The following is a 22591-nucleotide window of genomic DNA, read 5'->3' as shown; positions in this document are numbered from 1 at the left end:
TATAACCAGATTAACCTATTTTTACAAGCCACCAACCCGTTTAACTTGTTTAAATAAATGAGTTAAACATATCATATTTGAAATAAATGAGTAATTCAACCTGCCAAACCGTTAACCCGAAACAGGCAATAATTGTATACAAACAAAATCACCGTTACATTCCTTCCACATATATTATTATTCTTCTTTACAACTGTCTTCTTCTCTTTCTCTATACTCATTCAAATACACAATAATATAATCCTTATTCCACCGAGAATCTCGCCATAATTGATTAAATTCTACCATTTTTTTTTTAATTCTAATTAAAATCATTCCCATAAATACCCATTTCTTCAATTTCACTCACACTGGTTTAAGTTTAATATTAAAACTCTGTGACGTGTCACACACTACCACCAATGGCCGGCGTTGATTCCACCACCGCCGCCGTGCACTCTATCCTCCGCCTCGTCCGAGACGTCGGCCGGACCTCCGGCGCAGGATTCTCCGGCGAATTCAAGAAAGATTGCACTGACTTGTCTAGACGAGTAACTTTATTGTCGCATTTGTTAGAGGAAATTAGGGATTTTAAAGGCGATGTGAAAGTATTAAATTCGTCGAATTGGGTATCTGAATTGACGATTGGGATTCAAGCTGCCAAGAAGCTGCTGCTCATTGCCGGCAATTTTGATCGTAACGTCTCTCCGGTGAGTTTTCGGGTTTAAATTTCGGGTTTTGGGTTTTATGGGTTCGGGTTTAAATTTCGGGTTTTGGTTTTATGGGTTCGGGTTTTAATTTCAGGTTTTGGGTTTTATGGGTTCGGGTTTAGATGCCTGGTTTTGGGTTTTATGGGTTCGGGTTTTCATTTCAGGTTTTGGGTATTTCGGGTTTTCTGGGTTCGGGTTTCTTCGGGTACGAGTATCCAACAAAGCAAAATTTATTGAAAAGAGTAAAATTTATTAAAGTTAAATAAAGTAAGTATTCAAATGATTTAAATTTCTCTCCGGTGAGTTCGGGTTGTGGGTTTTTGGGTTTAGATGATTTTAATTCAGGATAGAAACCCGACTCAAATCTTGACGGTTTTCAGGTTCGGGCTTTATCGTATTCGGGTTTTTTCAGGTTGGGTTAATTGGGTACCGTATATTCAAGAAAACAGAAAATAATAAAATAAAAAAGAAAGTTTAAAAAAGCTACAATGCTAAAATAAACGTGATCCTAGTAAAATTTAACAAAGTTCAACGATTAAACGTGATCCTTCATTTTCTTCTTGATTTTCATTGCTATATTAAAAATAAGTCAAATAAAATAAGTATTGGAATTGTTAGACATAAATGAAAAAACAAAATAATAAAAAACCAAACTATCAAGTTTTTAAAATGAAACTTTGTTTGGGATTTTCAGGTTGACCCGAAACCTAGAAATCAGACCCAATCACTAAACCACATTTATATGGTTTGGGTTCGGGTTAGTGTTTTCTCAAGACCGGTTTCATGGTTCGGGTTTGGGTATTCTCGGGTTGAGTTTCGGGCTTCGGTTAAAAGTGGCAAGTGTTATTTGAATCCTGAATTTAGCAAATATAATTCGCAACTGTCTAATTTAAACTGTGATCAAAGCTCGAATTTGAAAGCCGATCCGTGTAACATTTAGCATGAATGTTTGTTAAATTTAGTGGATGATCATCAATTTGTTTGTTTAAATTCTGAAATTATGTTAATTTGATTTTATAGGATGAAGCAGCCATGAAAATTGAATTTCAATTTCATAGTGTGACATTGAATTTGGAAAAAGCACTAGCAAGTTTACCCTATGATCAATTTGACATCTCAGAAGAAGTTCAAGAACAAGTAAGAACATTATTATTGTTGTTATTATTATTATTATTATTATTATTATTATTATTATTATTATTTCAATTTGTTCATATAATCATATTAAATTTTGATTTTAGGTTGACTTGGTAAGAGGTCAACAAAGAAGAGCAAGAGAAAGATACAACAAACCGCTAAATTCAACCTCGGATGTAGATCTTCAGCCTGCAGAAACAGCCATTGATATTAATCATCAAGAAGCTGAAACGAAGGTGGAAACCGCATCAAAGGATAATCTTTTAAACGGGTTTAATCAAACCGAGACGGTTTATCAGTTGCAAACTTCAAAGACATCACCTTTATTAGATGAAAACAAGAAAATGGATGCTCCTATGATTCCTGCTGACTTTCTATGCCCGATTTCGTTAGAACTGATGCGTGATCCGGTTATTGTCTCCACAGGACAGGTAGATTGATTACATTCGGATAAATCAAATTCATATTGTTTTTACTGTCTTTAACAGGGTAGGTTTAAGAAATAATAATCAACTTTCCCGACTGTCCAACTTTTTTTTAAAATAACGTTTCAAAATTAAGTGCGACAAATGAAACATATACGAATCTTGGCTACTGCTGCTGCTGCTGCTGCTGCTGTTGTTGTTGTTGTTCCAATTTGACTAAAATTCAACAATTATGAAACTTGGTTATTTTTTTGGTGAATTTTTTTTCTTTATTGTAACCTACTACTTTAAATTAATGGTAAAATGATATTTTTATTAATCAAGATTCATATATGTTTTTATTTGCCTCACTTAGTTTTTAAAAATTAAACACTTGTAATAAAAATTAACACTTATCACCATCAAGATTTAAATATGTTTCATTTGAGTCAATTTAAAAAATAAAAAAAGTTACAAAAAAGACACTTATTAGTAATCAAGATTCATATATGTTTCATCTGTCTCATTTATTTATCTTTTTTTAAAACAAACATGCACAAAATTTTTTTGAAAGACTTGTGTGGAAAACTTGAGAACTTGATTACTAGCTGGTTATAAGTTTTATACTTTCTTGCAGACTTATGAAAGATCATACATTCAAAGATGGATCGATTGTGGTAACACAACATGTCCAAAAACACAACAAAAGCTTCAAAACATCACTCTAACCCCTAACTATGTGTTAAGAAGCTTAATCACACAATGGTGTATTAACAACAACATGGAGCAACCAAACTCACTATCAAACCGAAGGTTAAAACGAAGTGACGGGTCGTTTCGTGACGTAACCGAAGACATAGAAGCCATTGAGAAACTCATCCAGAACCTCTCGAGCCAGTCAATTGAAGACCGAAGGTCAGCGTTGACCGAAATCCGCTCTTTATCAAAACGAAGCACGGATAACCGAATTCTCCTAGCGGAAGCCGGAGCCATCCCTATTCTCGTCGGTTTATTAACTTCCGAAGATATTGTCACGCAAGAGAACGCGGTCACTTCGATATTAAACCTTTCGATATATGAAAATAACAAAGGGTTAATAATGCTAGCTAATGTTGTACCATCAATTGTACATCTTTTAAGAGTTGGAACAACTGAAACTAGAGAGAATGCAGCTGCAACCCTTTTCAGTTTATCACTTGCTAACGAGAATAAAATACTAATCGGCGCGTCTGGCGCGATTCCTGAGCTTGTAAATCTTCTTGAAAACGGGACTAACCGAGGGAAGAAAGATGCTGCAACCGCTTTGTTTAATCTTTGCATATATCAAGGGAACAAAGGAAGAGCCGTGAGGGCGGGAATCATCCCCGTTCTTCTTAAAATGTTGACCGATACAAGCGGTTGTATGGTTGACGAATCTCTGACCATACTTTCAATTCTTGCAAGTCATCAAGAAGCTAAAACCGCGATCGTGAAAGCTAGCACGATACCGCTTTTGATCGATCTTACACGAGCCGGGCCGCCAAGGAATAAAGAAAACGCGACGTCGATCTTGCTTTCGTTGTGCAAAAGGGATAAAGATAATCTTGATTGTATTAGCAGGCTCGGTGCAGTTATCCCGTTAATGGAACTGACTAAAAACGGGTCGGAACGGGCCAAACGAAAGGCGAAGTCGTTGCTGGAGCATTTGCAGAGGTTTCAACAAGCTTGAAAAGTGGAAATAATGATTCAATGAGTTTGCTAATTTGTTCATTAATCTGATTCTTGATTTCACTCACTCAAGATTTTTGTTATATGAGGTCTAAAGCATCATGAAACAAGATTCATGCCAGGCTTTGTTTGTATTTTTTTTTTTTTTTTTTTGTGTTTGCAAAATGATTCATTTGATAGTGTTAATTGTTTGTTTGACATCATATTTGGAATGGGAATAACATGTGTGAAGAACTAAATTTGTGACTGTTTTTGATAATTGGAATTGATTTGCCAATTGTATATCTACTATTGTATTGGTGTGAATTCATGAATTTATAAAAGAAATGTGTAGTCTATTACTTATTTCTTCAAGTTGTGCATAGAGATTTGTCACGAATCGTTTCCTAAGATATAATGAAACAACGTATGCAGAATCCCTTATAAGTGTTGTACCGCTTTTCCAGTAGTGCTACGCATTTGTGATGGTTTGTTGTTGGGTATTAAAACGAGTCTTTTAGAGGTTTGTTTGGAATTTGATGTGAAGCAGATGTGGCAGTTTGTTGTTGCGGATGCTCAAATGATAACCGATTATCATCGTTAAAAGCTCTTGCTGGAATCAAGTTTTTGTTTATTAAACTTGTATTTTACATTTATATTCATTCGATTTACATACGGTCTTTTAATAGACCGTTTCCTATAAATAAAAATAGAGTATTTGTATATGGATCATTTTCCTACGACAACTAATCACACACTTGTGTACATGAGTCGTGATTCCAAGTAATGTTAATGGGTAGCTACTTTCGTGCTACTTATTATCATGCCATCAAGGAAAATTTATATCCGCGCGTTTTAGTATCGAAATTGTTCATGAATCTAATATTAGACAAGTATACATTACCATTTATCAAACATGGTTTCCTAGCTATTTCTAAAATCAAACTTCATGTTCATACAAATAATGGAAATAAATATAAGTGTCATTTATCACACCAACTCTTCCAAATTGATGGCAGGACTGATCATATAAGACACTTTTGAGGTCATATTCTTCAGCTCTCAGTCAAGAATCAAGATTTAGATTTAAGTCAGGTCAAGTAATGAATTCATGGGTTTGAGATTTTGGGTTTGGCCCGATCAAAGCGCTTAATTGTATCAAGGCAAATTGGAAACAAATAATCTCACATTTTGTGTATTGGCCGATAATAATCCCACCTTTAAAAATCACTTCCAATGGTCCAACCTTTCAACTATTTTTGTCTAAATGGAACTTCGTTAAAAAACACTTAACGTTGTTAAACTTTTTCCAAGTTTCAAACTGATATTTTATGGCTTTTGATCGGAAGAAGGATACGAGTCGACTGATGTTATTAAAACTTATCTCGAAATGGTGACTCAAATGGCTTGATTTTTGTTGATTGGAAATTCAAACACCCGAATTAAAACATTATTTCGTCGTATGGATCACCGTTTCAAGATAAGTTTACATCAGTCGACAGTATCCCTCTTCCGATCAAAAGCCCTAAAATATCGGTTTGAAACTCAGAATAAAACGTAATGATGTTAAGTGTTTTTTAAAGGAGGTCCATTAAGACAAAAATAGTTCCAAGGTTGTACCGTTGGTAATGATTTTTAAAGGTGATATTATTATTATTTGCCAATACATAAAATGTGAAATATTTATTTCCAATTTGCCTTGTATAAATATTACTAGTTTACTTGTGTAGTTATACGCTTTTGGTCGTATTAAAAAGACGAAAGTGTAATTACGAAGACACAATTACATATTTGCCTGTTTAACCTGACTTATAAAAATTACACGAGATAGTTGTAAATAATTAAAGGTTCGTGTGTTGATTGTTTGAATAGAGAACGTGATGACAACGTATATAAATGTCGAAGCACGAAATGAATCTTACCTGATCCATGACGATGTTTCTACGGATTTAGAGATGAACGAACCACATCTGGATCTTCTCGTCCGGCTGCTGTGACCTGCAATAGCCTTTTGGGGGTGTGGAGGTGACCGCTAAGATGATCTTGAAGATCTCTTGTTCACAGACACAAAAATATGGTGGTGGCTCTTACTGAGAATGCCCAACCCCTAATAAGGAGGTGGAGACCTGCTTATATAGGGAGTCTCATGGCCACCATCATGGTACCCTAATGGGCCTAGCCCAGTTAGGGTTACCTCCACAAAACCCCCTCGGCCCAATAACAATGTATTAGTCCATGTAATGAAATAAGCCAAACGTAATAGATTTAGGGTCGTAGAACCGGGTTTTAGTACCATACCCCTACAAGCCCCCCAAGTCCAGTGTTGCTCCTGGGCGCGCAAGCGTCTAGGTGGAGCGCTGGACTTTATAAGGTGTGAGGCGGTTTTTTCCCTTTTCTTTGGCCTAGTCTTTATTGTCTGAGTTTTGGGAGGTTTTCCCCATGATGGTGACAAGCTGTAAAAAATAATGAAGCCTGCGCGTGAGGCGGCTTACGAGCTATAATAATAGAGCCTGCGCGAGAGAGGCGACTTACGAGCTAAAAATAATAAAGTCTGCGCGCGAGAGGCGACTTACGAGCTAAGAATAATAAAGCTTGCGCGCGAGAGGCGACTTACGAGCTAAGAAAAATAAAGCTTGCGCGCGAGAGGCGTCTTATGAGCTTCGAGAATAATAATCGAGCTGGCGCGTGAGGCGGCTTACGAGCTGTGAGAATAATAATGCCTGCGCGCGAGAGGCGACTTACGAGCTAAGAATAATAAAGCTTGCGCGCGAGAGGCGTCTTATGAGCTTTAAGAATAATAATAATAACAGCTTGCGCGCGAGGCGTCTTATGAGCTGCATGAATAATAAAAAGCTTGCGCGCGAGGCGTCTTACGAGCTATAAGAATAATAACAGCTTGCGCGCGAGGCGTCTTATGAGCTGTGTGAATAATAAAGCCTGCGCGTGAGGCGACTTACGGGCTGTAAGAATAATAACAGCTTGCGCGCGAGGCGTCTTATGAGCTGCATGAATAATAAAAAGCTTGCGCGCGAGGCGTATTACGAGCTATAAGAATAATAACAGCTTGCGCGCGAGGCGTCTTATGAGCTGTGTGAATAATAAAGCCTGCGCGTGAGGCGACTTACGGGCTGTAAGAATAATAACAGCTTGCGCGCGAGGCGTCTTATGAGCTGCATGAATAATAAAAAGCTTGCGCGCGAGGCGTCTTACGAGCTATAAGAATAATAACAGCTTGCGCGCGAGGCTTCTTATGAGCTGTGTGAATAATAAAGCCTGCGCGTGAGGCGACTTACGGGCTGTAAGAATAATAACAGCTTGCGCGCGAGGCGTCTTATGAGCTGCATGAATAATAAAAAGCCTGCGCGTGAGGCGACTTACGGGCTGTAAGAATAATAACAGCTTGCGCGCGAGGCGTCTTATGAGCTGCATGAATAATAAAAAGCCTGCGCGCGAGGCGTCTTACGAGCTATAAGAATATAAAAGCCTGCGCGTGAGGCGTCTTACGAGCTAAGAATAATAAAGCCTGCGCGCGAGAGGCGTCTTACGAGCTGTAATATGATGATAATGACTGGCCGACAAGGGCCTCTTCTGCGCAGGATGACTATCCCGTCTTGTCTTCAAAATAATAATGGAGGCACAAACGGCCAGATAATAATAATGATGTCACAGGTGCTTGCGCGGCTCGTGGCCGAACCTTTAGTATGGCGCGTAGCCTTATGGGTTTATGAGTATTCCACCCTTGGCGCGAGGCCTGTGGGTTTATGAGTATTCCACCCTTGGCGCGAGGCCTGTGGGTTTATGAGTATTCCACCCTTGGCGCGAGGCCTGTGGGTCTATGAGTATTCCACCCTTGGCGCGAGGCCTGTGAGTGAGTATTCCACCCTTGGCGCGAGGCCTGTGGGATATTATGAGGATTCTCAACCTTTAAGCGTGGCGCGAAGCCATGTGGGATATTATGAGGATTCCCAACCTTTAAGCGTGGCGCGAAGCCATGTGGGATATTATGGATTCCCAACCTTTAAGCGTGGCGCGAAGCCATGTGGGATATTATGAGGATTCCCAACCTTTAAGCGTGGCGCGAAGCCATGTGGGACATTGTGAGGATTCCCAACCTTTAAGCGTGGCGCGAAGCCATGTGGGATATTATGAGGATTCCCAACCTTTAGGTGTGACTCATTCGTTGATTTGGATTAGACTAGTCTTGTCTGATGAGTACCAGACGGCTCGCGCGCAGATGTGATGCGCAAGCATATATGATGCGTGAGCATCTGTGATGCGTGAGCATGCGTGATGCGTGAGCATGCTTGATGCGTGAGCATCGATGCGTGAGCATGCAAATGTTTGAGCATGCTCGATGCTTGAGCATGCTTGAGCATGTGCTATGCGCCATGAGCATAGGTTTTGGCTGTCTTCATGACATCTTGATTTTAAGCCTCGGTCTGTATCTTGTGGGTTGACCTTTCGCGCGCTCGGTGCCTGCGCGCATGTTTGAGCATGCTTGATGTTTGAGCATGCTTGACGCGTGAGCGAACCCAGATCTGATTCAGCACAGATATGAGGGTTTTCCCCAAAATATCGGGTATTTCTTCCTGCGTATTTCCAGATCATTGTTCAGATCCGATAGTATTTCTTCCTGTGTATTTCTTCCAACAGATCTGATAGTATTTCCAGATCTGGAAATATTTTTTAGATCTACGGAAGAACATATCTGAGAGAAGAAATCGTAGATCTGAGATATCGATGAACAGATCTGGAATATTGATGAACAGATCTGAGATATTGATGAACAGATCTGGAATATTGATGAACAGATCTGGAATATTGATCCGTATATCTGAGATCTTGATGAACAGATCCGTAGATCTTGATGAACAGATCCGTAGATCTGATGAACAGATCCGTATATCTGAGATGCTGATGGACAGATCGGAGGGCCGAAACGAGAAGCGACGTGTGGTTCATTGCCGTCCCACGGATGGCGCCAATGTCGAAGCACGAAATGAATCTTACCTGATCCATGACGATGTTTCTACGGATTTAGAGATGAACGAACCACATCTGGATCTTCTCGTCCGGCTGCTGTGACCTGCAATAGCCTTTTGGGGGTGTGGAGGTGACCGCTAAGATGATCTTGAAGATCTCTTGTTCACAGACACAAAAATATGGTGGTGGCTCTTACTGAGAATGCCCAACCCCTAATAAGGAGGTGGAGACCTGCTTATATAGGGAGTCTCATGGCCACCATCATGGTACCCTAATGGGCCTAGCCCAGTTAGGGTTACCTCCACAAAACCCCCTCGGCCCAATAACAATGTATTAGTCCATGTAATGAAATAAGCCAAACGTAATAGATTTAGGGTCGTAAAACCGGGTTTTAGTACCATACCCCTACAATAAAATTATAAACTGAAAACCTAGATTGGGCACTAAGTTAGCTAATAAAGGAAACAAAATAATATTACGAAAAAATAAATATTCTTTTACTCCCCTTAAGTTGGAGCATGTATATCGATTTCGAATGCCTAATATGATAAATAAACTCCTTTGGTTATGATCCAGGGGCTTGGTGAACAGGTCCACTGTATATTTGTAGTTTTGAGTCAATTTTTATTCGAGTATCTTCTCAAAAACTAGAACCTTCGACTCTGATACCACGTGTTAGGCATCGATCAGAGTAGCAACACAACGGAATATAAAGTCATACACACAAACGATAAAAGCAAAATAACAACACTAGATTAACGTGGTTCGTCAAAACGACCTACATCCGATCAACATCCACGGACTGCAATTAGGGTTTATCTTTTATGAGTCCAGTACAAAGAGTCAAGATTACAAAAAATGATTATGATATATGTAGAGAACAATTAGCTTAAATAATTTAAGGACCAAGAAACATAAAACGATCCTCCTTCTCAAATAAATGGGCCACGCCATTTGTCTTCTAAGTGTCAAAAAACCCGGCCCAAAACGGTGATGTCAGAAATTCCACCTCTATCGTAATCAACTCTATATTTCATCTCATGAGTATGTATATATAATGACTTTATTTGATTTAATGAAGAAAAATTGTTTGTAATTTGTGATTTAAATTTTAAACCAAAGTTGCATTAAAAGTCGAAGTATTTGACGAACGTGCGATTGAAATTTAACCATGCAAAATTGAATTAGTTGAAAATTTACGTCAAAGCAAAAGACTTGCAGTTTTCACTACAGTAGAATAAAAGATATTTGTGACGCATTGGACATGTTTCTCAAATAATATTATTTGTTCAAAGTTACCCACCCTTCTAGTACATAGATTCAATCATTTCTTTGCTAGCCTTTGTTTTGTTTTTATTTATTTATCATATTTTATGTCAACTGTTTTAAATTCAAGTTTGAAAGTCTAGCTCCGGCGTTTGTACAAGTTGCATTAAAAGTCGAAGTATTTGACGAACGTGCGATTGAAATTTAACCATGCAAAATTGAATTAGTTGAAAATTTACGTCAAAGCAAAAGACTTGCAGTTTTCACTACAGTAGAATAAAAGATATTTGTGACGCACTGGACATGTTTCTCAAATAATATTATTTGTTCAAAGTTACCCACCCTTCTAGTACATAGATTCAATCATTTCTTTGCTAGCCTTTGTTTTGTTTTTATTTATTTATCATATTTTATGTCAACTGTTTTAAATTCAAGTTTGAAAGTCTAGCTCCGGCGTTTGTACTGGGTCTGGGAAGGGGTCGGATCGCTTCATGATATGATGCATTTTTGTGCAAGAAGCTATTTCGGCGGCTTGAACCCGTGACCTCAAGGTCACAAAGCATCAACCTCCAAATGCGACAGAAGCGTAAAATCGTGAAATAACAATGAAATGCCTGAACTCACACATTGAAGGAGCGAGGCGCACAACCATGAAAAAACCAATGTTGAAACATTGCCACATACCCACACCTTGAGGGGGGGGGGGTATATAAAAAGTATATATAAGAAATTAATTGATACCCATGACGCCATTGATAATATTCGAAACCTTATATTGAGACACAAAACCGCCGCAAACCTATGCATTTGGGATGGTTGATAATGTTTGAAAAAATCAAGACGAAATCCATGTAACATCTAGGAAAAACCCATATTTATTTTGGGTTAAAGTTGCCAACTTTGAAAAGTTGAAGGATTTAAAATATCCTCAAGATAAGTCATGGAAAAATGAAATGAGAAACATTAAGTATTCTTATGCTAAGGAAATAAGAAAATTCCATCCCACATGGAAAGATGGAAGAAAGTGGAAGCATTCCACATGGGTATAAATAAGGAAAAGATACTTTCATCCCACATGGAAACAAACAAAGACATGGAAGCTCTTTATAAGGAAGCAAGTTTCCATAGAAATGTTTTAATGTGGCTAACCACTCTCCATAGTCCTAGCAGAGGGTGCGAAACACCCGACGCGCACGGACTCGGAATCGGACACAGACTTGGGCGATGGGCGTAATGTGGCGTTTTGATGGCGCACTTGGCACTTCGCATCGCCACGAGCCGCATAAGGGTCGCTTTAGTATTTTTGGACAAGTACAAGGACTGGAAATGAAAATATGAAAAGTTCATTCTTCGCGATACGCGAAGAATCAAGCCTCAACATCTTCGCGATACACGAAGAAGCAAGACCAGAGATCTTCGCGATACGCAAAGTAGCATTTTCTGCATGCGTGACACGTAGAGACACGTGGCAGCACCTGGTGACACGTGGCAACCCTACTGATAACTCAGCGAAGCTAGTGCATCTTCGCGATACGCGAAGCAGCTTCGCGATACGCGAAGATGCACGATTTCAACTATAAATAGAGGGGTATTCGGCACATTCCATCACACACTCCAAAAACACCTACATTACCTTGATAAGCGTGCCACGACCCCGATATGTCGATATCCCGAGGATTATAGCCTCGAAGTTCATGTCGTGACTCTACCTAAGTTACTCTCTCGACCTTCCTCCAAATGGAAGTGCGGTCCAAGTAGAAGTGCGGTCCAAGTAGAGCATAGGCATTTTGAGTAATAAGCCATTCAAGGTAGGAGTTCTGCCCGATTATTATATTATAAATGGCTTAGACCCTAGTCGGGATATAGCATGTACCTTGATTTTATAAAGTGGAAATAAGATTCCATAAAGTCGAGATTATAGATAAAATAATACTTCTTTATTATATATAAAGATTTTATTAAGTATTTCTTATAATAAAAAAAAATTGAAATATATGTTTCTTCACGAAGAAGAAACAAAGGTTTATAAGTGATTAACAAGAAAGAACTAGAGGTCCTTATATTTATAAAGAGATAAAATGTCAAGGTAAAGGTTATGCAATCGGACTAAAGGTCTGAAGCTAGATCGTTGATCTAGATATTTATAAATGTTATACTCGTACTATAGGTCCGAGATAACAGCCAATCAATCAATCTGAAAGCTGAAAACAGACAAGAATCAGTAACAGAAACTGATTTATAGACAGGGGTAAGTAACTGAAACTGATCAATATACAGGAATCAGTGTCAGAAACTGATTATAATCATATAAGGTGAATACGCCCTAAACTTTTACAACTCTTTTAGAGTCTGAACTGTTTACATAGGATTTACGAATCCTTAAAACTTTGTGTTACAATAATGAGAAACGGGCATACTCAAATTAAGAGTATACATGTGTCTGGATCCATACATACATGGTGACTCGGATGTAACACCCACAAAGTTTAGGTCCAATTTTGACAAGTTTAAAAGATAAAGGACCAAAATTAATTATGAGAAAGATAATGGGAAAAAGTATGATAAAGAAAAGAAACCATATTATGTTAAGGGAATAAGTAAGGAAACTCCATCCCACATGGAAAGTGGGAAAGAAATAAAAGCACTTTATAAGGAAGGAGTTTTCCATGATAATGTTATTATGAGACTAACCACTCTCACTAGGCCTAGCGGAGGGTGCGAAGCACCTGACGCGCACGGACTCGGACTCGGACTCGGGCGATGGGCGTAATGTGGCGTTTTGATGGCGCACTTGGCACTTCGCACGCTCACAGAGCCGCATAAGAGCTGCTTTAGTATTTTTGAACTATGGAAGATCGACCAAGAAGTGACAAGATACTAAAGTTCAAGGACTAAAAATAAAAATTCTGATTTCCAGGCCCGTCGCGTAGTATACAAACTAGATCATCGCGTTACGCGATGCAGTTTCCCATGAGTTTAAAAAAAGGGGCGTCGCGCTACGCGATGGTCCAGAAGGAAGAGGGTATCGCACTACGCGATGACCTTGTTATGTAACTGGATCCACGTGTCCAAACACGTGGCAGATTCTGGTGAATTGCGGCGTCGGGCTACACGATGGCCGAGGGGAAAGCCAAAATTTTCCTATATAAGGGGGCTACAGGTTTGAAGGCAACTCATCCGAAAAACACCTTTCTTTACACACACTTAACATTGGGATGTGTGCCCAACTATTGTGAGGTTCCGAGGTCTTGATTTCTCGTAATTCGCGCAATAATTGAAGTTCCGACACCCCGTAGATTTGTCAAGCAATTTAGAAGCAAGGGTACTGACGATTTAAGTTTCAATAAGTGATAAGGGAGTAGAAGTGCTGCCGGTACAAAGCTTAGGCAATTAAAATATCCGCATGAGGTTGGGGTTCTGCTTAAGTTAATATTATTATTATAATGATTTAGACTATAGTCGGGAGTATAGCCCGAACCTTGATTACTAATAAGCATAACATACCTTTTCATAAGTAAAGGTTATAATCAAAGTATTGTTTTCTTTATGATTAAGAAATATGAGAAATAAAATAATATTTCTCTGTGATTAAGAAATATATGCAAAAGTTATAGTTAAAACAAAATTTCTTCTTGAAGAAGAAAACCAATATAGATATTTCTTTCTGAAGAAGAAACATAGTATATGATTAATGAATAGACAAATGGACTAAAGGTCCAAATGTTTTAAAGAAATGATTGTCAAGGTTAAGGTATACGAAACAGACTATAGGTCTGAAGCTAGATCATTGATCTAGATATTTATACAAAGGTTGTTCTCGTACTATAAGTCCGAGATAGAAAGAATGCAAAAATCAGAAAGATACACTGATCAAGAACAAAGGTGAATACGTCCAAACCTTTTTAGAGTGTGAAATGTTTTATGACGTGAATACGTCTATGTACTGTATATTTTGAAAAGATATTTACTCTTTGAAACTATGGACTGTTATCCATATGTAAAAGAGTTATGGAAATATTTGCATGAGGGTTGGTTCAAATCCTCTAAAAACGTTTTGATACAAGGTAGTACTAAACACTCAGGCTAAAATACTTGTGTCTGGATCCATTCATATATGATTTGTAGTAGGCCACTACAATCATACTGACTATGAGGCAAGTGACTGTCTCTAGGGCGAGTGAAGTCCGATTATGTGGTCTATTGGTATTTTTAGTTCTGATGAGATGGGATGAGGCCCACTGAGTCGTTGAACACTATTGGTGTTGTATCATAATGAAAGTGATTTTGTATATGATAATATTATGATGAATTATGAAAATGTTTTATTGAGTCAGCGTTATTCACCAGCACATAGCTGACGTATTTTTCCCCAACATTTCAGGGAAACAGTAAAGGTAGAACAGACAAGCAAGCAAGATTAGAAGATTGGGGACATAGTCATTAGAGGTGATCTGATGGCTCATATGTTTTAATTAAAATATTGTGAAAAATCATATTTTAAAATGGCAGGTATTTGAAATATCCAAACGGGTATTAAATTCCCGAGATTTCATTATATTAATATTTTATGACTTTCGCTAAAAGAACGTAACTCTGATATATTTGCAAAACAGGTACCAACTATTAGTCATACGCCCAGGCCCTAGGCCGGGGTGTGACATCGGATTTCCCCGAGGCCATGCATATCATCAAACATGCCTCTGGTAGTCTATAGGACTGATCAGAGAAATGATATTGTGTATACGATTAATTGTACATGTACTTAGGGTAATTATAACCCAATTGAGTTTGGTGCCTAATGAGTATTGTCACAAAGGTATTATTATTGTTTACACACTGGTATTATTGAGTCAGCGTCATTCACCGGCTGTGTGCTGACGTATTTTTCCCCATATTTCAGGGAAAACTGTAAAGAATAGAACTGACAGGCAAGACTGATAGAAGATTGGAGACATAGTCATTAGAGGTGATCTGATGGCTCAGATATTTTATTTTAGAATATTATAAAGAATGATATTTTCAAAAGATATGTATTTAAATTATCAAACGGGTATTTAACTCTCGAGATTTCAATATAATAATATTTTATCTGAAAAGACTTCCGCTGATATTTTATACAATATTCAATGGTTATTCTGACCCGACATTTTTATAAGTGAATATTATATTTTAAGACTTCCGCTAAACAAACCCTATAAATATATTATTTTAAAGACTTCCGCTAAAACAAACCCGCAACTCTGATATATTTTCAAAACCAGATACCGACAAACGGGCGTCGCACCCAGGCCCTGAGTCGAGGTGTGACAATCCATATGCAAATGACTAAACTTTAAAATGATATAAAATAATATTTTGTTTTATGGATAAAGAATACAATAATCCTTATCATACAACAGGTACACTACTTTCTATACCTTTGATTTAAAAAAAAACACGTGAAACCCTAAATCCCAAATACCCCCTTCTGCCACCGCCACTGATTCACCACGCTAGCATCAACACTCCTCAAGCCATCTCCACCACCGCCGTTCCACTACCCACCGTCATCAACACTCCTCCGTCACCATCACCAACGTCGACAAGTGTCATGCAACTCGCTTGTAATTGTTTTAGCAATTGATCAACTAAACTTTAAGATCTTCAATTGATCAGTTTTGATTTTTAGCGTAATGGGGTTTAACCTTGAACGTTTTTCAATTACACTTGGGCAACGTTTTAGAGCTTTAACCTTGAGCGTTTCTCACATACCTAATAAACGTTAATCAATTATTGTATTATTGTATGTTAATCAATTCTTTGTAATATTGAAAACATGGAAATTTTCTAAGTCAAAAGAGCAGATATGTGTCACCGGAATTTCTAAGTCCAATTCACACCGTGATTACCGTGTCACCTTTCAATTAATCAACACTAAAAAAAAAAGATAATCACCAAAGTAAATCATTATAGTTGAATTACAGCATCTTAATTCATATGTATGTTTTCAAGTTAGTTTATATACATATTTGCATTGATACAATTCAATACATTATTGGAAGTATAATAACTACACTACACAATGTTTGAGAGTATAATGTGAACTATCAAACATTACAAATTTTCTTTTCATCACAAGCTATCACAACTCAAGTTTAACTACATTTCAAAGAAGACACCAACAACGTTTTGCGTTTAACATGCCGGACTAAACACTCGTGTCTTAAGCTAGGTTGATATAGTCTACAATAAGTTGGTCTAACCTTATTAAATTGGTGTATGATTTTAACAATATAAAGTGACCTTGGTAGCTAAGTATTTATCCTGGTCTATTTGAAAGCTAGCAGTAAAGTGATATTTTCGCTCTTTTCACCCAAAATCTTTAACTCAAATGCATTATAAACAAAAAATAGACTACCAATGTTGCATTATGTTGCCATGGGTCCCTAAATTAATAAATGTAAAAACAACGTATTGGCGTTGTCAATAAAAAAACAACAAGAACATGTGAACACCGGTTAACAACTACGAAAAATGTTGAAAAAGTACAAATCGACACGATAAAATACAAATTCGAGCATTTAGCTACAAGAAATGAATGTTGGTATGAATAGACTTTTAGGCAAATTTGACAGCTACCTTGTTTAACACAAATACACAATGTTGATGATCTCAATGGAATGAATACAATACTGGGCCTCCTACATATGTATAGGAGTCTGAAAAGTAAACACAAACAACTGATAGTTAACTGATCTATCAACATAATATTCATAACATACTACAAAGTAATAACACGTTATAACTAACTGATCTAATATGCCCCCTCAAGTTAGCCGGACGTAACAACAAGAACGGGGACCTAAAGAGTTCAAAATATAAATATAGTTATTCCTTAGTTATTAAAACATAACTGTTTTGACATTTTAAGTTTATAAGGTTTTACAATTTGAATTGTTGAAACTATAATGCTTCAATTTAAACTAAAGTTATATAAACATGTATTAAACAATAAAAAAAAATTAGAACATCCTGGCCCAGGTCCCACCTATGGCCCGTTTAAGGCCCGTTCTTAAGCAAGAACAAATACTCCATAAGTACGGTATCCCAAAAACGCTTTATTAGATAAAAGCTTTATTAGATAAAAACGCTAAAATAAACACAGTATGAGCCTTCAATAAGGGCTAAATATTGGCTATTGGAGATGGTCAATAGTCATATTTAACATCCTAGCCTTTTTAGTTTGAAGCTTTAAATTGTTGTCACCTTTATAACTTGTTAATCAACAAAAATATGCCCAAAACACATGAGCCAATTATTTTTTTCATTTTCATTTGTCATTATTTTTCTTTACACATCATAAAGCAAATTTATAAATAAATATAAGAGTATCACAACTCTTTCTTATTGTAGCATAAACTTAAAGGCCGGTTATCTTTAATTGGATTAATTTTATATTTTGAATATCAAAAATTCAAAATATACTTGATAATTAAAAATTAGCACTCTTTATTTGACCCAAACAATGAAATAAACAACTATATATACATTGATACATTCTCATTTCTCTCCCACAAACCATAAGTTCAAAAAAAATGGGAAATAGTTTAGGAGCCAAAAGAAAGACTACAACAATAATGAAAATAACCGGAGAAGCCATCAAGATAAAGACTCCGGTGAATGCTGGATCCGTGGTTAAGGACTACCCTGGTCTCGTGCTATTGGATGCAGAGATGGTGAAGCAATACGGGGTCCGAGCCAAGCCATTGGAGCCACAAGAAGGGCTCAAGGCTAAGCGGCTTTACTTCTTGGTTGAGTTGCCTAAGCTTGTTGAAGATAAAGTTGCTAGGAGAGTCCGGTCCGGGATAAATATGAGCGCTAAGGACCGGCTCGAGAGCCTAAAGTTGGCTCGGAGGTCGGCTTCTGACTTGTCTTTCACGAAAGGACCAAGCATTGCGGTGGATAACCGCGTAGGTGGCAGTGTTGACTCATTTAGGGTGAAGTTGAGGTTGCCGAAGGCAGAGGTGGAGAGGCTAATGAAAGTGAGTAAAGATGGGACTGACGCAGCTGAGAAGATTATGAAACTTTGTATGGAAAAAAGTGACAGTGCTGGTGGTGGTGGCGGTGACAGTGGTGTCCTGATGGATGAACGACGACGGGTTCCCGGCCCGCAGGTACCTTTTTTCTTAGATTTTAGGAAATGTCGAAATCACATTTGTTTATTTGATATATTTACAAGTAGACAATAAGTTTAGGTTTTAAGTAGCTCAAAATGTATAATAAATAAAAGGTAAAGTCAAAACATTTTAATAACACGGAATGATTACATATTAATATTATAATACGTACGAACATGCACTTGACAATAAGTGTACAAAAATATTATTAAAAATTAAAATTAAAAATTAAAAATAGATAATATTGCATGTAATATCCTCAACTTTGGGTCTCCCTCAAAATACCCATAACATTGACCCGGCTTTCATGCCATGTTATTGGCTTTGACATTTATTATTATTATTATTATTATTAGATGATGAATTCCCGTTATCTGAAAAATTTTGAATCTAAAACCTCCCGTCTAGTTCATGATTTAAAGGTTTTGTAAAATTACTCTTTTATTTCATAACATTATTCTTAAATTAATTTTTAAAACAGTTATGCTACAGCATCAATTTATATTTTAGTGAAATTTTTGAGGTTATATTAGTAACTAGATTTTATCCCCCGTATTACAGGGGTTGTTTTTATTTTTCGTTTATAATATTTATATACTTTTTAATTTTAATTTTATTTATTGTAAGGAAGTTAATTATACACTTAAGGTTTGATGATTAAAGAGTTTCATAAATAAATGAGATGCTATAATTCGTTTAAAAGATATTTGGGTTTGGTAAGACCCATGATCCATCCTGTATAATGGGGGTTGTTTTACATTTTTTGTTTTTTAATATTTATGTTTTGAATTTTAATTTTCTTCATTAAGAAAGTTAATAATGCACCTACGGTGGTTGTTTTACATTTTTCGTTTTTCAATATTTATTTTTTAATTTTAAAATTTCTTTATTTTAAGTAAGTTAATAATATACTTAGGCCATGTTTAGGATTCCTTATTTGCACCTCCTTTTAACTTATATAAGTTGTTTTTGATAAGTTAGTCCCTCCAAACATATTAAAACCTTCTTTTTTCTTCTTAAAAACTAAAAAAAAGTCACATTATCAAACAACTTTTTAACTTATAAAAGTTAATAAGTTACAAGAAGGAAAAAATAAGGAATCCCAAACACCCCATTACGGTTTGATAATAAAATGGATTAACAAATAAATGATATGTTATAACTTGTTTAAAAGCTATCTGGATTTTGTGACCCATAACCCGCTCATTTTTTTTACTATAAAATTGTTTCTTAATTATAAATAATTTTTTTTTATGCTGGATATTAATTTTTAGTATATCCCTATTTTATAGGATTTTCACATCGAATATTTGGTAAGATTAATTTTTAATTTAATGAGATGTTATAACCCGTTTAAGAGCTATCTGGTTTTGGTAAGACCCATACCCATGAATTTGGGTAAAATCAATGAGAGGCATCCATTTAAAAATCACGCAATCTGGTGGCTTCCATAAAAGCGGGGAGCGACCACATCGCGACATATTGGAGTTTAGGGTTTTCGTTTATATATATTATTATAGATAGATATTGCATATGTCCACAATATAAATTACCTGAGAAAATTAGAAGTTTTTACGACAATATCTATGGTGTTAGTTACTTAATTCCATTTAAAAATAATAATAAAAATGTTCACATTTTGGCATGCACAATAAGTTAATAATGTTCTTGATGCTTACTTTATTTACATGCAAAATTAGGAAGTATTAAAAAGTTACGTTTTCAAAACATAAATTATACTTACTTTTTTAATTAATTAAGCTATTAGATCTACAAATTGTATGCAATAAAAATTAAAAACAAATGGTGATTGGTTTAGGGGTGCAAAGTAGTCGAGCCGAGACTGAGCTCAACTAGGCTCGAGCTCGGCTCGTTTAACTTACACAGAGCTCAAGCTTGGCTCATTTCGAGCTATATTTTCAAAGCTCGAGTTCGGCTCAGGCTCGGCTATTATTGTTACATACTTTTTTATTATAGTTTTATGTATAAAATAATATGTATTATTTAATTATTTTTATTTATTTTTTTCATAACATTATATATATATATATATATATATATGGTAAGGTTAAAATGAAAACTCACTTGAGTTGTAAAAACCCGCGAAAACCCTATGTAACATCGTTTTTTTTGCATGTAATATTTAATACAAAACATCGAAACATAAAAATATGTGGTTGAGAATGGGTTTCTAGAGTTTTCACAACTCAAGTGGGTTTTCATTTTATACTTAGCATATATATATATATATATATATATATATAGGGAAGAGATTTTTTGAGAACCATGTTGAGTTTTAAGAACTTAAGAACTCAATCATAGGCCACACATTTAATTAAATGAAATGGAATATGTGGTTGAGATTAAATCTGGCAACAAAGTCAAAGTATGAGAGAGAATAAAGATATAAGTGGTTACACTAATTTTTACGTCCGTTACACATGTGTAAAAAGTCGACTCGGTGCGTAAAAAATTATGTAATTTTTTACGTGTATGTAACTTACATATATTACACATGTGTAAAAAAAATTCGAAAAAAAAACCGTTACACTGAGTTCTTTCGAGTTCTTAAAATTCAAAGGGGTTCTCATTTGAAATCTCCCCTATATATATATAGGAGATGGATTAAATACAAATAAAAATTTCGTACTAAACATACAAACTGAACAAAACCACCACACTACATCTCCATCTTCTTTCTCATTCAACCACCAGACCCCATCTCCATCTTCTTCCTCATGCATCACAAAATCACCGGACTCCAATCACTCCACCGTCAACCTCCACCACCTTTCCTTCAACCAAGGCTCCGTTGCCTCGCCGTCGACACCAACCACATCTCTCGTATCTACAACTGCCGACAAATCCGCCTAGACTTTGACTCTGGTGGCGGCACACCGTCGTTTTCTGCTGCAACATACTCGCTTTAATTGGCGGCGGCTGACCACCAAAGTCGATGTATCGTTACAATCGGAAGTTAAATCCCTACGTCTCCGGCAAGACCAGATTATTATGATGATGTTAGAGAAGAATCAGAAGATATATGTTTACGATTTCGCATATTGAAACAAGAAAGTGTGTGATTTGCCAATCGATTTGTAGTTACAGGTTTTTGAAGCAGACAATTTAAGAAAGAAGAAGGAGCAGATTCAATAATTACTCTACTAATAAAATAATTACTTTAGTTAAAACAAGTACAGTAATAAAATTACTTTATTTGTAAACTATAATTACTCTATTTGTAAACTGTATAGAGTAATTAAATTACACTACAAACATGATTTCCACTTATTTACAAAAATGCAACCGCCTCCAATTTTGTTATAGTTCGTACGTTTCGCACACTTTTTCTATTTATATGTTATCTTAAAAATCTTATAAATGACAGGTCCGTTTAGGCTCGCGAATCGGCTCGAGCTCGATAAGTGAAGCTCGGGCTCGGGCTTGTTTATTAAACGAGCTTACTTTTAAGCTTGGACTCGATTAACCTTGGCTCGATCGAGATTTTTAACGAACCAATCTCAAGTAGCTCGCAAGCAGCTCGGCTCGTTTGCACTCTAGTGATTACTATTTTTAAAAGTATTACGTCATAGATTGTTGGGTGATTGAAGCACCAACTACCAAGTATAGCAAGCATGGCCGTAATTGATGTCATTTGTGAAGTCAAAAGGCTCTTGAAGGTTTTGTTAACATTATTTAAATACTGTTTAGCCAAAATTAATTAAATTGTCAAACTAGTATTAATAATTCACACATTTTTTAAACCATTTTAAACTTTAAACGAAAGATAATTTTGGTTTAAAATATCATATGCAAATATTATACGAAGGCACAACATGGGTTTACATCAGTCTAACTTGAATCAACGCAAACTAGAGGGTTCGTAGTTTAGCTATTCATTGAGCACTAGACTTTAAGTTTAAACATTATTTTGTATACTTTTTAATTTTTATTATATTGTTATAGGTTGTAAATTTAGAGTATTAATATTAAAAAAGACAAAAAATATAGAAATTTGATTCTTGGGTGATAATATCATATTTCTTGAAATTTTATAACAAGATATTAAATTAGTTAATAATTTTTTTGGTTTTTTCATTTAATAATAATAATATTTAATAAGCAAGATAGTGATTATATCGAAACAAAAGACAAACAGACAACAAGCTGCGCCGTTAATAATTGTTTGGTTTTGCAGAAAAGAGTGAGATTTAACGAGGAACTAAAACAAACATGGTGTGAAAATAAGGCATCAAACAAGTACACAGCA

General features: G+C 36.1%; 1 protein-coding gene and 1 pseudogene across 1 annotated transcript; both read left to right on the top strand.

The window, feature by feature from the left end:
• The first annotated feature begins 401 nt into the window (after window positions 1–401).
• LOC143567763 (U-box domain-containing protein 11-like) lies at window positions 402–4165 on the top strand. Its single transcript, XM_077054087.1, has 4 exons — window positions 402–689; window positions 1710–1826; window positions 1931–2257; window positions 2868–4165. Exons 1-4 carry the CDS (start codon window positions 402–404, stop codon window positions 3936–3938), a joined length of 1803 nt encoding a protein of 600 aa, XP_076910202.1. The 3' UTR covers window positions 3939–4165.
• A 13536-nt stretch (window positions 4166–17701) lies between these two features.
• LOC143567762 (uncharacterized protein At1g66480 pseudogene) lies at window positions 17702–18466 on the top strand (annotated as a pseudogene).
• The last annotated feature ends 4125 nt before the right edge of the window (window positions 18467–22591 follow it).

The sequence above is a fragment of the Bidens hawaiensis genome, unplaced genomic scaffold (genome assembly GCF_021521415.1).
Source record: "Bidens hawaiensis isolate Kalapana, Puna unplaced genomic scaffold, B.hawaiensis_p1.1 tig00023629_1, whole genome shotgun sequence".
NCBI classification, from domain to species: Eukaryota; Viridiplantae; Streptophyta; class Magnoliopsida; order Asterales; family Asteraceae; genus Bidens; species Bidens hawaiensis.
Note: the sequence above shows the minus strand (reverse complement) of the source record. Positions and strands in the feature narration are given on the sequence as shown.

Excerpts from the sequence above, each read along its gene's own strand:
- LOC143567763 (XM_077054087.1), top strand. The coding sequence starts at position 402 with ATGGCCGGCGTTGATTCCACCACCGCCGCCGTGCACTCTATCCTCCGC. Across the intron at positions 690-1,709 it reads TTGATCGTAACGTCTCTCCG|GATGAAGCAGCCATGAAAAT; the intron begins GTGAGTTTTCGG and ends TTGATTTTATAG. Across the intron at positions 1,827-1,930 it reads CAGAAGAAGTTCAAGAACAA|GTTGACTTGGTAAGAGGTCA; the intron begins GTAAGAACATTA and ends TTTTGATTTTAG.